Raw genomic sequence first — 16,719 nt, forward strand, 5'->3', positions numbered from 1 at the left:
CTGTTGTAGGAAAGCAGCATCCATCATTAAAAATCCTCACCACCCACGCCATGCTCTCTTCTCGGTGATGCCATCAGGCAGAAGGTACAAGAGCTTCAAAGCTCACAACACCAGGTTCAAGTACAGCTACTACCCCACAACCATCAGGCTCTTGAATAAAAGGGGAAAACTACACTCACTTGCCCATGATCTCACTTCAAGGACTCTTTATCTCAATATCTCATGCTCCTATTATTTACGTATATGTGCATTTGCACAGTTTGTTGCGCTCCAGTCGACCTTTCATTGATCCTGTTATAATTACTATGCTACAGTGATGCACACGAGGAAATGAATCTCAGGATTATAGAGGGTAAGGATTTAAAAGGAACTTGGGGGTGACTTTTTCACCCAGAGAGTGTTGGGTATGTGTAACAAACTACCAGGAGGAGTGGTTGAGGCAGGTACAATAGCATCATTTAAGAAACACTGGTAAATTGGTTGCCACATCTCAAAAGTTCAAAGTTCAAAGTAAATTTATTGTCTATGTACATATACATATACGTCACCATATACAATCCTCAGCTTTATTTTTTTTGCTGGCATTCACAGTGAATACAAAGAAACACAACAGACTCAATGAAAAACCACATACAACAAAATGGACAACCAGTGTGCACAAAATTATAAACTGTGCAAATACAAACAAAGAAAATAATAATAATAATAATAATAAATAAGCAATAAATATTGAGACCATGAGATGGAGTCCTTGAAAGTTAGTTCATAGGTTTTGTGAACAACCAGGATACACCTACAGGGTGCAGTGAGACCTTGTTTTGCACATTTTTCACACAGATCAATTCATGACAAGAATGCATTCAGGTACTACATAGTAACACAACAACAGCATTACAGTTACAGAGAAAGGACAGTGCGGTAGAAAATTTGGTGCAAGGTCATAGTAGACCATAAGACATAGGGGTAGAATTAGGCCATTTGACTCATTGAGTCTGCTCCGCTATTTGATCATGGCTGATCTTTCTTTTCCATCCTCAGCCCCACTCCCTGACCTTCACTCCATAGCCATTGATGCCATGTCCAATCAAGAACTTAGCAAGCTCTGCCTTAAATATACCCAATGACCTGGTCTCCACAGCTGCCTGTGGTAATAAATTCCACAAAGTTACCACCCTCTGGCAAAATAAATTTCTCTCTGTTTTAAATGGATACCCCTCTATCCTGAGGCTGAGTCCTCTTGTCTTAAACTCCCCCACCATGGGAAACTTCCTTTCCACATCTACTCTGTCTGGGCCTTTCAACATTCAAAAGGTTTCAATGAGATCCTCCCTCATTCTTCTAAACTCCAGTGAGTACAGGCCAAGAGCTATCAAATAATCCTCATACGATAACCCTTTCATTCCCACTTTCATCCATGTGAACCTTCTCTGAACACTCTGCAACGCCAGCACATCTTTTCTTTAATAAGGAGCCCAGAACTGTTCACAGTACTCAAGGTGAGACCTCACCAGTGTTTTATAAAGCCTCAGCATCACATCCCTGCTCTTGTATTCTCGACCTCTTAAAATTAATACTAACATTGCGTTTGCCTTCCTCACCATCAACTCAACTGCAAGTTAACCTTTAGAGTGTTCTTTACATCTAGATTTTTGGATTTTCTTCCCATGTAGAAAATAGTCTGCACATTTATTTCTACTACCAAAGTACATGACTATGCATTTTCTAACATTGTATTTCATTTGCCACTTTCTTGCCCATTCTCCTAATCTAAGTCCTTCTGCAGCCTACCTGCTTCCTCAACACTACTTGCCCCTCCACCAATCCTCATATCATCTGCAAACTTGGCGACTAAGCCATCTATTTCATCATCTAAATCATTCATATACAGCATAAAAAGAAGTGGTCCCAACACAGACCCCTGCGGAACACCACTAGTCACTGGCAGTCAACCAGAAAAGGATCCTTTTATTCCTACTCGCTACCTCCCAATCAGGCAAATACCCTAACCATGCCAGTAACTTTCCTGTAATATCACAGACTTACTCTTAACTTGGTAAGCAGTCTCACGTGAGGCACCTTGTCAAAGGCCTTCTGAAAGTCCAAATGTACAACATCCACTGCATCCCCTTTATAAACTTCTATAGATGTACTGCGGAGAGCATTCTGACAAGCTGCATCACTGTCTGGTATGGGGGGAGGGGGCTACTGCACAGGACTGAAAGAAGCTGCAAAGGGTTGTAAATTTAGTCAACTCCATCTTGGGTACGAGCCTGCAAAGTCCCAAGACATCTTCAAGGAGCAGAGTCTCAGAAAGGCAGCGTCCATTATTAAGGACCCCCAGCACTAACTCAGCGATTTACGAACAGCTTTTTCCCCTCTGCCATCCAATTCCTAAATGGACACTGAACCCATGAACACTACCTCAATTTTTAATATATATTATTTCTATTTTTTGCGCAATTTTTAATCTATTCAATATATGTAGTTGATTTACTTAATTGACTTATTTATTATTATTATTTTCTGTCTCTTATACTATATTATGTATTGTATTGAACTGCTTCTGCTAAGTTAACAAATTTCATGATACATGCCAGTGGTAATAAACCTGATTCTAATATATCCTACTTGTAATCTCATCAAACAATTCCAACAGGTTCATCAAGGAAGATTTTCTCTGAAGGAAACCATGCTGACTTTGTCCTATCTTGTCCTATGTCAGCAAGTATTCAATAACCTCATCCTTAATAGTTGACTCCAACATCTTCCCAACCAGTAAGGTCAGGTTAACTGGTCAATAATTTCCTTTCTGCTGCCTTCCTCCTTTCTTAAAAAAGTGGAGTGACATTTGTAATTTTCCAGTCCTCCGGATGCAGTTCATCTGGCCCAGGTGACTTGTGTTCCTTTAGGTCTTTCTGATTTTTAAGCACCTTCTCCTTTGTAATAGTAACTGCATTCACTTCTCTTCCCTCACAACCTTCAATATCTTCAAACACTACTAGTGTCTGCCACAGTGAAGACTGATGCAAAATACTCATTTAGTCCATCTGCCATCTCCTTGTCCCCTGTTATTACTTCTCCAGCCTCATTTTCTAGTGATCCTATATCCACGCACATCTCTCTTATTTTTACACACTTGTAAAAGCTTTTACTGTCCACTTTGATATTGTTTGCTAGCTTGCTTTCATATTTCATCTCTTTCCCTGCTAATGATTCTTTTAGTTACAATCTATAGGTTTTTAAAAGCTTCCCAGTCCTCTGTCTTCCCACTAATTTTTGTTTTGTTGGATGCCCTCACTTTTGCTTTTTCACTAGCGTTGACTTCCCTTGTCAGCCACGGTTGTACTATTTTGCCATTTGAGTATTTCTTTATTTTTGGAATACATCTATCTGTACCTTACTCATTTTTTTTTCCAGAAACTCACATCATTGCTGCTCTGCTGTCATTCCAGCCACTCTCTTTCCAATTTACTTTGGCCAACTCCTCTTTCATACCACTGTAATTTCCTTTACTCTACTGAAATAGTGCTATATCAGATTTTACTTTCTCCCTATCAAGTTTCAAGTTGAAATCAGTCATATTGTGATCACTGTCTCCTAAGGGCTCTTTTACCTTAAGCTCCCTAATCACCTCCAATTCATTACATAACACCCTAGCCAGTATAGCTGATCCCCGAGCAGGCTCAATGAGAAACTGCTTTAAAAAGCCATCTTGTAGCCATTCAATAAACTTAGTCTCTTGAGATCTATTACCAATCTGATTTTTCTAATTGATCTGCATGTTGAAATCTCCCATGACTATCATAACATTGCCCTTTTGACATGTCTTTTCTATTTCCCGTTGTAACCTGTGGTCCACATCCCAGCTACTGTTGGGAGGCCTGGATATAATTGCCATCAGGGCCCGTTTACTCTTGCAGTTAGATTAAGGTCACAGGTACATGGAAGGATGCAGCTGGGAGGGATAAGGGCTGAATACAGAAAGTTGGGATTAGCTGGGAGGGCAACGTTGTCAGCATGGACTGCTTGGGCTGAAGGGCCAGTACCTGCGCTGTATTTTCTTTGACTCTGAACTTGTCTAGAAGATGCTTTCCTCCACTCCAAGTAGGCAATGGAATAAAAGTTTAACTTTCTTTAAGAACTGCATAAGAAATACAGTAGGGTAGGTATGCATTGGGGTATTAGGTATGCATTTCCATTAGACCATAAGATACAGGTGCAGAGTTAGGCCATTTGGCCCATTGAGTCTGTTCCACCACTTCATCATGGCTGATCCATTTTTCCTCTCAGGCTCAATCTCCTGTCTTCCCCCATAGCCTTTCATGCCCTGACTAATCAAAAATCTACCAACCTGGTACATGGTGGCGTAACGGTATTACAGCACCAGTGACCTGGGTTCGATTCTGCTGCTGTCTGTAAGAAATTTGTGCTTTCTTCCATGACTGAGTGAGCTTCCTCTGGGTGCTCCAGTTTCCTCCCACATTTCAAAGATGTATGGGTTAGGATTAGTAAGTTCTGTGCGAGCTATGTTGGCGCAGGAGGCACGGTGACTCCTGTGGGCTGCCCACAGCGCACCTTCAGACTATGTTGTTTGTTGACGCAAACAACGCATTTCACCGTATGCTTCCATGTCGTGTGACAAATAAAGCTTATCTTTAATTTTGAATCTCCTCCTTCTACCAACCACCTATTCATGCCTATTTAATTACCCCTTATGTAATTGTTAGCCTAATTGTATTGCAGCACAAGCAAACAGGCTCAGTTATGCCACCATCTGTAAGGAGTTTGCAAGTTCTCTCTGTGACCACAAGGGTTTCCTCCCACAGTCCAAAAACGTATGGGTCAGTAGGTCACATGGATGTATTTGGTCATTGTGGATTCACTGGGCCTGTTACCAAACTGTGTCTCAAAATATTCAATTGATTGGAAGAGAAGAATAAAGCAAGACAAATTGTTTAATTTCTTTTGCACAAACTCCTATAGCCCCTAATGATCCATCACACACTCCCACATCCCTCGATGATCCATCACACACTCCCACGGGCCCTGATGGCCCATTATAAAGTTCTTCAGCCCCCTGTGACTTGTCCCTGAGGCCAACGTGAGAGCATCCTTCAGGAGAACGAGCCCACGGAAACCATCAGACCAGATGGGGTATCTAACCGAGTACTAAAGACCTGTGCTGATCAACAGGCTGGAGTGTTCACTGATATTTTTAACCTCTTGCCTCGACAGTCTGAGGCAGCCACCTTCTTCAAGCAAGCTACAATGCCTACAAAGACCACGGTAACCTGCCTCAATGACTATCAACCAGTAGCATATATATCCACAGTGATGAAGTGTTTTTAGAGGTTGGTGATAAAACATTTCAACTCCTGCCTGAGAAGTGACTTGGCCTACCAGCACAAGAGGTCCACTGCAGATGCTATTTCATTGACTTTTCACTCAACCCTGTAACATCTGGACAGCAAAGATACATATATCAAGATGCTCCTTATCAACTACAACTCAGCATTCAATACTATCATCCCCTTAAAACTAATCAATAAGCTCCAACACATTGGCTTCAATACCTCCTTGTGCAATTGGATCCTTGATTTCCTCACTTGCAGACCCCAGCCAGTTCGGATTGGCAACAATTTCTCCTCCACAATCTCCGTCAGCACAGGTGCACCACAAGGCTGTGTGCTTAGCCCCCTGCTCTACTTGCTTTATACTTACGACTGTGAGGCTAAGCACAGTTTCAATGCCATACTTGATACTGTTGTGGACCAAATCAAAGGTGGTGACGAATCAGCAGACAGGAAGGAGAATGACAATCTGGATGCGTGCAGCTACAACAACCTCTCACCCAATGTCAGCAAGACCAAGGAGCTGATTATTGTCTTCAGGAGTAGGAAACTGGAGGCCCATCAGCCAGTCCTCATCAGAGGATCAGAGTGGAGAGGGTCAGCAACTTTAAATTCCTCGGTGTTATAATTTCAGAAGACTTGTCCTGGGCCCAGCACATAAGTGCAATTATGAAGAAAGTATGGCAGCTCCTTGACATCTTTAGGAGTTTGCAAAGACTTGATGTGACATCTAAAACTTCGACAATCTTCTATAGATGTGCAGTGGAGTGTATATTGACTGGCAGCATCACAGCCTGGTATGAAAGTGCCCTTGAATAGAAAATCCTACAAATATTAGTGGATATGGCCCAGTCCATCATAGGTAAAGCCCTCTCCACCATCAACCACACCTACATGGAGCGTTGCTGCAGGAAAGCAGCATCCGTTATCAAGGACCCCCACTGGCCAGGACACGCTCTCTTCTGGATGCTGCCTTCAGGAAGAAGCAAGAGCCTTAGGATTCACACGATCAGGTTCAGGAACAGTAATTACCCCTCAGCCATCAGGCTCTTGAACCAGAGAGAGTACCTTTACTTGCCCCATCACTGAACTGTTCCCACAATCTATGGACTCACTTTCAAGGACTCTACATCTCATGATCTCTATATTTATTACTGGCTTGCTTGCTTATTTATTTATCAGTCTATCTATCTATTTATCTATCTATATTATTATTATCATCATCATCATTTCTTTTTCTTTTCTTGTGCTGTCCTGTTGATATAGTCTTCCATGGATTCCATTATGGTATTGGATTTATTGAGTATGCCCACAAGAAAATGAATCTCAGGGTTGTATATGGTGACATATATGTACTTTGATAATAAATTCACTTTCAACTTTGCACTACGGAGTAAAGGAATTCTCTGGAACTATCAGCATGTGAAGGGTTAAAGCAGATTGGAATTTCTATTTTTTATTTTTAAGACACATTAATCAGCTATTTATTGTAAAACATTGGTCTGAAATGGTTTTAATTAGGAATTCTGCCAGGAAACTAACATCCGGTGCCATTTAACCACAAGCATTTTACGTCAAAAAACCCTTTGAAGATGGGTTCAGTTGTTGCATTTTGAATATGCCCTGAATAAAACTGCACATAGGCCAGAGGTAATGTGCAGAGTGACACTGAGGAAAGAAAAACTCTCCACAGGAAACGTTCCCCTTTCGCCACAAACCACGGCAGACACTCCCGCAGCCCCAAGCAGGGATCTGAACTGTGCTTGACATCTACCCTCCACATCAATCATTTCACTCACAGAAACCCTTGCCAAAAAAACAAAACTTGAATTTATGATGGAACTCTTCATAACACTTGACGGCCAGCCAAAATTACTTTCAAGTTACCATAGGAAACACTGCATCCCATCTGTGCACAGAAAGATCCCATAAAAGGTAATAGGCAGAAATAAAAAGAAATACAAAGAATCATTTACAAGCTCAGGGCATCACAGAAGATTTTACTACCAATAAGCTTGGGTGGTACAGTCTCATAACCGTTAGCATATCGTTATTACAGCGTCAGTGATTGGGTTTATTTCCCGTCACTGTCTGTATAGAGTTTCTATGTTTTCCCATGACCAGGTTTCCTCCGGGTGCTCTGGTTTCCTCCCACATTCCAAAGATGTACTGGTTGGTGGGTTAATTGGTCACATGGTTATAACTGGACAGCATGGGCACGTTGTCCTGGAAGAGCCTGCTACCACTCTGTATCTCCAAATAATAATTTAAAAAAAAGATTCAGGAGAATTGGTATGTCACGAAAGAGTCTTGTAAATTTTTGTAGATATACGGTGGAGAGCATACTGACTGGTCACATCACTGCTTGGTATGAGGGCTCGGATGCACTGGATCAATGGAGGCCGCAGAAGGCTGTAGACTCAACCAGCTCATATGTTGCTCTCTGTGCCGTCAGCTCTTCAATCTTATCATTAACTCCTTGTCCATTCAAATAACGTCTGTTAAGCTTTGATTGCTTTTAATTGTATTCTCAGCATCTTACAATTTTATCTCACATTTCTAGCATCTGCAGTTTTATTGCATTTCTCAAGGGGGAGATCCTTTATTCTTTTTCCATTTACACATAGAGCCATATAACCCAGAAGCAGGCCCTTTGGCCCAACTGGTCCACGCCAGCCAATCCAACCTGGTTCCATTTGCCCATATTTGGCCATTATCCTCCCTCTAATCCTTCCTACCCATGTTCAAGTACCTCTTAAATGATGTTAATACACCTGCCTTAACGAAATCCTCTAAAACTGGGTCCATGGATAGGTTCCAGAAGATCCGTAAACTTGGACAGGAAAACATTTTCATCTTTATTTTCATGAACCACTAACAGTTAGAAATCGATTGGATGTTCAACATGACATGAATGTTGTTTTGTTAAAGACCACCCCACAGTTTAATGTTCTTATTCAGGCTAAGCAACAACAGCCTTCACACTGAGATGTCTTTAAAAATAAAAATTAGTTTTAACTTGCCTGTATTTTAAATGTATACTCTTATTATTTAATATATTAAGAAAGAAGCACATACACAGTACTACTATATCACAAATCTGTTTTTTAAAATATTTTGATAACTGTATTTCAATATAATTAGTGTTGTTTGTAACACTATGCCTTTGATTATATATATTTAAATATATTATTCTGAGAAAGGGTCCATAGGTTTCACCGGACAGTCAAAGGGATCCATGGCATAAAAATGTTTAAGAACCCCTGTTCTAGAAGCTCATTCCACATACCGACCACTCTCTGGGTGCAACAATTACCCCCGCCCCCCAGGTTCCTATTAACCTTTCCCTTCACACCTTAAATCTATGGTTTCTAGTTCTTGATTCCCCAACCCTAGGTAAAAGACTGTGTGCATTCACCCTGACTATGTCCCACATGATTTTATGCATTTTATGTTTGGCATGGCATGAGAGAGAACCTGATGATGGCAGAAAGACTGGGCTCCACATCTCGACTCTGTGGTGTCCAGTGATGGCAGAAGTGAACAGTTTTAGCTTTGGATCCTGTGGAATTTGTCAATGATAGTCACTCGGCTCAGCCATTTCCATTAAACCTGTATCCTCTGATTCCCTCCATCTTTCTCTCTCTCTCTCAATATGTTCAAGGAATATGTACACGTACAACATTGTGCAAAAGTCTTAGGTACACGTCAAAGAGAATTCTGTCAACTGGTGATGTCTTCAAAGATAATGAAAAGTTTCTAAATATCAGAAAATTACCATAAAGAGCAGTAAACAGCAAAAAAATAAATTAAATCAATACTTGATGTGAGCAACACACACAGAATGTTGGAGGAACTCAGCAGGCCAGGCAGCGTCTATGGAAAAAAGTACAGTCAATGTTTTGGGCTGAAACCCTTCACCAGCCCTGCCTAAGGGTTTCGGCCGGAATTGTCAACTGTACTTTTTTCCATAGATGCTGCCTGGCCTGCTGAGTTCATTCAGCATTTTGTGTGTGTTGCCCAGATTTCCAGCATCTGCAGATTTTCTCTTGTTTTTAATATTTGGTGTGACCACTCTTTGCCTTTAAAACTGCATCAATTCTCTTAGGTAGAATATCAGCTAGTAGGTTGTTCCAAGCATCTTGGAGAACTTGCCACAGTTTCTCAGCAGATCTTGGTTGTCTTGTTTGCTTCTGTCTCTCCTGGTAATCCCAGACAACCTCAATGATATTGAGATCAGGGCCACAGCTACTCTAAGGTGCACAGTACTCTTCCAGAATGTAGAACACAGAACAGTAAGGATACAGGAACAGGCCCTTCAGCCCAAGATGTGTCAAACTAATTAAATCTGTTTTAATCTTAGAAACAGCTTCTTTCCCTCCACCGTCAGATTTCTGAATGGTCTATGAACCCATGAACACTATCTCACTGTTCCTCTTTTGAATACTTATTCTAACTTACAGTGATTTTTAAAATGTATTACTCTATACTCTTTGGGTGGTACGGTGCAGATATGTGTCTATCAAAGGAGGTGTAAGGTGCTCCTTTTCTCCATTAGCCTGTAGGTCACCCTTCAGCAAGGTGTATCACCTGCTTAGCCCCTGATCAGGATCATGTGAAGTCAATGGTGGAGGTAGTGGATGCCTGTATAAGTAGCTGGTGCACATCACAAGTCCTGGTTGTGTGACCACTGATGCGAGGCAGACATTCGCGAAGGAGTATTGATAATGGGTGGGGTCACCCCTCTTGTAAAGACACTGCCCAGAAGATGGCAATGGCAAACCACTTCTGTAGAAACAGTTACTAAGAACAATCATAGTCATGGAAAGACCATGACTGCCCAGCACTGAGGAACCTCTCCATCTGGGAGCTGTCTTTTTGCATTATTACCATCAGGGAGGAGGAACAGGAGCCCAAAGATTACAGAAAGTGCAATCGTTGAGCAACCCACATGGACAGGAAGGCTCACGTCATACGACATGGCACATAATGATGATGACGATGGTGATGACTGGACTGCACTGCAAACATGCCATGTTTGCTTATTCAATTCAGTCAACTCATGTGCATCTTGTCATCCTCACAACTAGTTCATTATCACGGACATATCTTGTGAATTTTTTTTATTTTGTGGCAGTACAGTGACAAACATTAAAACATTACCAAAAGTTACAATAAGAAATATGAAGTTAAATAAACAAAACAAACATGGTACATGTGTAGAAATTTGCTCGTTGGTCTCAAAAGACCTTTTGAGCAAAAGTCTTTGGTCACATACTAAATCTCCTTAACCTTATCATGAATTATAGCAGTTGTTGTGACTTCTTCGTGATTCCATCAATATGTTAGGCCCAGGACAGATCCTCTAAGGTGTTGACACCAGGAACTTGAAGCTGCTCACCTTTTCCACCACTTGGCCCTAGATGTGGACTGGAGTGTGTTCCACATTGTTTACAATTGACTCCAAACTTCTGCAAGTTTAGAAATTTTACTCCTCAAATCTGAGTCCACTCATTACTATATTTTAGACATACAAGAAAGGAAGGAACATGGATGGGAAAGTTTTACAGGGATATTGTGTGCCATTCTGATTGCCAGGATGTTATTAAATCAAAAGTATTGCAGAAAACATCTACAAGATGTTAATGAGGTCTGGCAGCTTTCCCCTGGACAAAAGGTGGCTGAGGTCTGACCCTATAAAGGTTTACAAAATCATGAGGGGCATAGATAAAGTGAACAGTGGCAGACTTTTTCTCCAGGGTAGGGGAGCCTGAAAGTCAAGGGGAAAGATTTGAAGTCGACCTGAGGATAAATCTTTGCACACAGAGCTAGGTATATGGAATGAAGAGCTGGAGGAAATGGTATAATGATATCTAAAATATGATTGATGGACTCCTGGACAGGAAAGGCTAATGGGGATATAGACCAAATGCAGGCAGGTTTCCATGATGTGGACAGCTCGAGTTCAAAGTACATATATGTCACCATATGCAACCCTAAGATTCATTTTTCTGAGGGCATACTCAATAAATCAGAACAATAACCATAACCATAACATAATCAATAAAAGACCGTATCAACTTGGGCATTCAACTGGTGTGCAAATACAAAAAGAAAGAAATAAGAATAATGAATAAATAAGCAATAAACATCGAGAACATGAGATGAAGAGTCCTTGAAAGTGAGTCCATTGGTTGTGGGAACATTTCAGTGAGGGACAAGTGAAGTTAATCACTTTGGTTTAAGAGCCTGATGGTTGAGGGGTAATAACTAGTCCTGAACTTGGTGGTGTGAGTCCTGAGGCTCCCTGTACTACAGTACTTCATTGCAAAGCTTGACTGTACACTAATATTCCCCAGCAGCCTGAAGAAGAAGGCAAATGCTAAGTTGGACCAGATTTGCTGAGTACAGTGGACATTAACAATGAACCAATTGGAAAGGTCAGGTACAAGCTGAATCGAGGTGGCGGGGCCCGAGTCCGAGAGAGAGGAACGACCAATGACCCAAGGCTTGGATGATTTAAGCACCAGGCCAGATTGAAAAGGTCAGTGTGTAGGGGCCAGAAGCGAGGAATGGGCGGGCTCAGCTCACTACTTAGTAAGGTTTACTCATCTGTACGCTGAACTGAGGCTGTGGCCTGCAGCTAACAGGCTCCTGAATCAGCTGCAGTGATGACCGGCTTCATGGCAGTGGACTCACTTTTGTGAACTTCAGTTGTTTACACAACTAGATGGTTTTCTGCCCATTAGGTGTTTGAAAATCTCTTCTTAATGGGTTCTATTGGGTTTCCTTGCCTGTAAGGGGATGAATCCTAAGGTTGTATGTAGTATGCATACTTCAATAATAAATTTACTTTGAACTTTGATACACATGAGCAACTCAAAATCTATCTAAATAAACCACGAAGTTCAAAGTTTAAAGTCCAAAGTAAATTTATTATCAAAGTATGTATATACCACCACAGATTCATTTTCTTGCAAATATTCACAGTAGAAAAAAGAAAGGCAATAGAATCAATGAAAAACTACACACAAATAAAACTGACAAACAATCAAAGTGCAAATATGAATACACAAAATTCTGCAGACACTGGAAATCTTGAAGAACACTCACAGAGTGCTGGAGGAACTCCACAGATCAGGCAGCATTTAGGGAAAGGAATAAACGGACAATGTTTTGGGATAAAGCCTTTTATCAAGATCTTGATGAAGAGTCTCAGCCTGAAACATGTTCTGTTTATTTCTTTCCCAAGATGCTACCTGACCTGCTGTGTTCCTCTAGCATTTTGTGTTCCTCTTATATCACTCATCTTTCACTTTATCTTCTGCTCCCCCACCTACTTATCTTCCCCCTCACCTGGTTTCACTTATCACTGGCCAGCTTGTACTCCCCCCCCCACCTTAATCTGGTTTCTGACTCCCTCCTTTCCAGACCTGATGAAGGGTCTCAGCCTAAAATCTTGTCTATTTATTTCTCTCCATAGGTGAAGAGGATCTGCAGTTTGTGTGTGTTCCACAAGTAAACCATATTTAATTAACTGAGCCTGTGTCACACCCTTGGCGTACCATTTAACTGCTGTCATCAAGACCACACTGAGATTAAGTTTAGTCAGAACCAGTTTTCTTTTCAGTTTTATACTTCATCAGCATTCCATCTCCACAAATCTGTTCTGAAGGCTATAGCGGATATAGATCAGCAACTCTGTCCACTATACATTGAGTTAATGCTCTTGGTGAGGGTGGTGGGCTGGAGATACGTCTCTACCAAAGGAGGTGTAAGGTGCTCCTTCCCTCTACTGGCCTGCAGGTCACCCTTGGGCAAGGTGTAGCACCTGCTTAGACCCCTGTTCTCCCCCCCCCCCCCACCACCCGATCAGGGTCACATGAACCCATGAGAGCAGGTGGTGGATGGTCATATGAGCAGCTGGTGCAGATCACAGGTCTTGGTTATGCGACCACTGATAACAGACAGACATATCTCTGTAGAGTATTGATAATGGCTGGAGTCACCCATCTTGTAAAGCGAAGGCAATGGCAAACCACTTCTGCAAAAAAATTTGCCAAGAACAATCATGGTCAAGACCATGGTCACTCACGTCATATGACATTGCATATAATGAAGGTGATGATAATCCCTTGATGATGAATTATCATATGGAAAATGGGCTGAATATGGGAGAACAATTTTAAGCAAATCTCGGGTTAGAATAATTTTAGATTTTATTCTTGGAGACCCTCTCCTCTTCAGATCAAATCAGGAACATATATGAGCCATCTCAGAAGAAAATGTCAGGGATAGATGGATGTCCGATAAATCAATATGCAAATAACTACATACCAAGTAATATTTGAAGAGTGCATTTTCCAGTTTTAATTAACTTAAATCAAAGAAAAGAAAATCGTAGCAACTTAACTACTGAAATAAGTTTCATTTTATTGATAAAATACTTTGATAGCAACCAGTGTCATCAATGCAAAGTTTAAATTTTCAATCATGTTTCTTTCAAAATGCAAACCACAAACCACAGACCTACCTCATATATCGTTTGCACTGGTCAGTGGCAAGACAATGGTGATATGGTAGATAATAGCAAGTTTTAAGAAGGTAATTTCATTTTAAATACCACATATTATTACCAAATTCAACTTACTTGTGCTTGAGAATGGAACTTGATGTATTGATTGGCTGAAGTTTATCAATAACTAACAACACCAATTTACTAAAAATGTAGAATACACATCCAAAATTGGAATAAAAAGGAAAAAAAATAAGCATCATTTGGCTGGTTTATCAATAACCAAAGACATCAAATGCTAAAAATAAACAGAAAACACATCTAAAATTAACCAAAACTAAGAAAAAGGAAAACTTAAATGTTGTCACTCATCCTAGAGCAAAATAAGAAGCAGATCTGGGAAAGAGGGATCTAATTGGACACATTTTTTGGGGGAGTTTGCACAAGTACAGAGGGAGCAATTTACTTCTCCCTTGTTGAAGTAATTCCTTGGCTAAGTGAGCACCTACCTGGAACTCGGATTTTGAATTTGCCGCTCTGGCCGAAGCCCCCGTCGATCACTCCAACTTCACCCGTTGACAGTTTGACCTTCATTCCGACAAACAGCTGAATGTTGGTCTCCTTCTTGAACAGAGAACGGCCAATGACACTGTAATCATCTGAGACCTGAACGGGAGAAAACAAACAGCCTCAGTGGGAAGTCAACCTGTCATTAACGTCCATTTCACTCCTTGGAAAGCTGACACTTGCTGGTGGAGTGCACTCAAAGTCAAGGTTGAGTTTATTATCGTCTGCAAAAGCACTTCTCTACACAGGTGCAATGAAAACCATACTTGCAGCAGCATCACAGGCACTTTCTCTACAGACAGACAGACATACTATATTAATCCCGAGGGAAATTGGGTTTTGTTACAGTCGCACCAACCAAGAATAGCGTAGAGATATAGCAAAATAAATCCATAACTATAATAATAATAATCATCATCATCATCATCATAATTATGACAAGTGGAAATGAATCCAGGACCATCCTACTGGCTCAGGGTGTCTGACACTCCGAGGGAGGAGTTGTAAAGTTTGATGGCCACAGGCAGGAATGACTTCCTATGATGTTCAGTGTTGCATCTTGGTGGAATGAGCCTCTGCATGAATGTATTCCCGTGCCTAACCAGTACATTATGGAGTGGATGGGAGACATTGTCCAAGATGACATGCAACTTGGACAGCATCCTCTTTTGAGATACCTTATAGCTGTTTCATAGCTGTTAGACTTTATTCTGCATTCTGTTATTGTTTTACCTTGTACTCCCTCAATCAATGTGTAAAGATCTGATCTGTATGAACAGAATCAAGACAAGCTTCCCATTGTATCTCTGTACATGTGACAATCATAAACCAATTCCTATACCAATACAGTGCTGGATTTCATAGCGTCCACAAGTAAAAAAACAAGAAACTGGGGTCCACAGGACTTTCTGTATAGGTTTACAGTTTTAAAGAAATAGTACTAATAAAAAGAAATAAATATATTTAACTTAATTGGAACCCTGAATGAAATATGGAGATAAGGTAGATGGGGCAAATGAGGCAGCAAAACAGCTTAGCCTGTGTGTGAGGGGAGCGTAGAACGTCAATCTCTGCTCCTGCTTGACCATGTACCATTCACATCCCGCTGAGCCCCGATCCACATCCACCCTCAAGTCACTGATTATACAGTGACCGTGTGGGTGTGACGCAGCAGGACACCCTCCCACATGCTCCAGCAGCAAATGATTATGATAACTCTATTTTAGATAATTACCTGTTAGAAGTTGCCGGGTTTTCCATATCAAAATCCTTATCAGAAGGGGATTCATATGGATAGCCTGACATGGCCTGTTTTTGTATTAAAACAGTTATGAGTATCATGAACAAATTGAAGAATGGGCGGGGTTGTCTTCAGCAAGGCCATCAATGAGTACTGTATGCAGGAGGAAGCGGGTTCTGTTTGCCTGCTACTGACCCATGGGTATTATAATACGTTAAAAATGTGACATGAAGGCTGCTGTTACTGCAGTGGAGTCATCTTCCAGAAACTTCTAAAGTGCTAAATGATGTGAAAAAAAGGTGATCTTCAATTACCTTTCACTAAGTTGCAACCAAATATTCAAAAACTCACTAGTTTGCATCAGTAGCAAGGATCTCACTAGCTTAACGTTCAAAGTTTGAAGTAAACTTATTATCAAAGTACATATCCGTCACCATATACAGCCCTGAGATTCATTTTCTTGCAGGCATACTCAATAAATCCATAATAGAATGATAACCATAACAGAATCAATGAAAGACCCACACCAGCTTGGGTGATCAACCAGTGTGCAAATAAAAGAAAGAAAAAAAAAGAATAATAAAAGATAAATAAGTAAAAGATATCAAGAACCTGAGATGAAGAGTCCTTCAAAGCGATTCAAGTCCATTGGTTGTGGGAACATTTCAATGATGGGACAAGGGAAGTTGAGGTGAAGTTATTTGCTTTGGTTCAAAAGTCTGATGGTTGAGAGGTAATAACTTCCTGAACCTGGTGTTCCAATCCTGAGACTTCTGTACCTTCTTCCCAATGGCAGCAGCAAGAAGAGAGCATGTCCTTGTGGTGGAGGGCCCAGATGACTGATGCTGCTTTCCTGTGACAGTACTCCATGTAAATGTGCTCAATGGTGGAAAGGGCTTTACCTACAATGGGCTGGGCTGCGTCCACTACTTTTGATGAAATTTGCCATTCAAGGGCATTGATGCTTCCATACCAAGCTGTGATGCAGCCAGTCAATATACACTCCACCATTTCTATAGTTGTCAAAGTTATAGATGTCATGCCAA

The 16,719-nt window shown here is 41.0% G+C and overlaps 1 protein-coding gene across 4 annotated transcripts in view; it reads right to left on the reverse strand.

Annotated features, from left to right (window-relative positions):
* Positions 1-16,719, reverse strand: part of eefsec (eukaryotic elongation factor, selenocysteine-tRNA-specific) — a 454,525-nt gene that overhangs the window by 154,033 nt on the left and 283,773 nt on the right. For all 4 annotated transcript variants that reach the window (XM_059943929.1, XM_059943928.1, XM_059943930.1 and 1 more), the window contains exon 6: positions 14,376-14,532. In XM_059943929.1, the coding sequence (XP_059799912.1) occupies positions 14,376-14,532 (157 nt within the window). The remainder of the gene's footprint in view (positions 1-14,375; positions 14,533-16,719) is intronic.

This window comes from Hypanus sabinus, chromosome 19 (genome assembly GCF_030144855.1).
Source record: "Hypanus sabinus isolate sHypSab1 chromosome 19, sHypSab1.hap1, whole genome shotgun sequence".
Classification (NCBI taxonomy): Eukaryota; Metazoa; Chordata; class Chondrichthyes; order Myliobatiformes; family Dasyatidae; genus Hypanus; species Hypanus sabinus.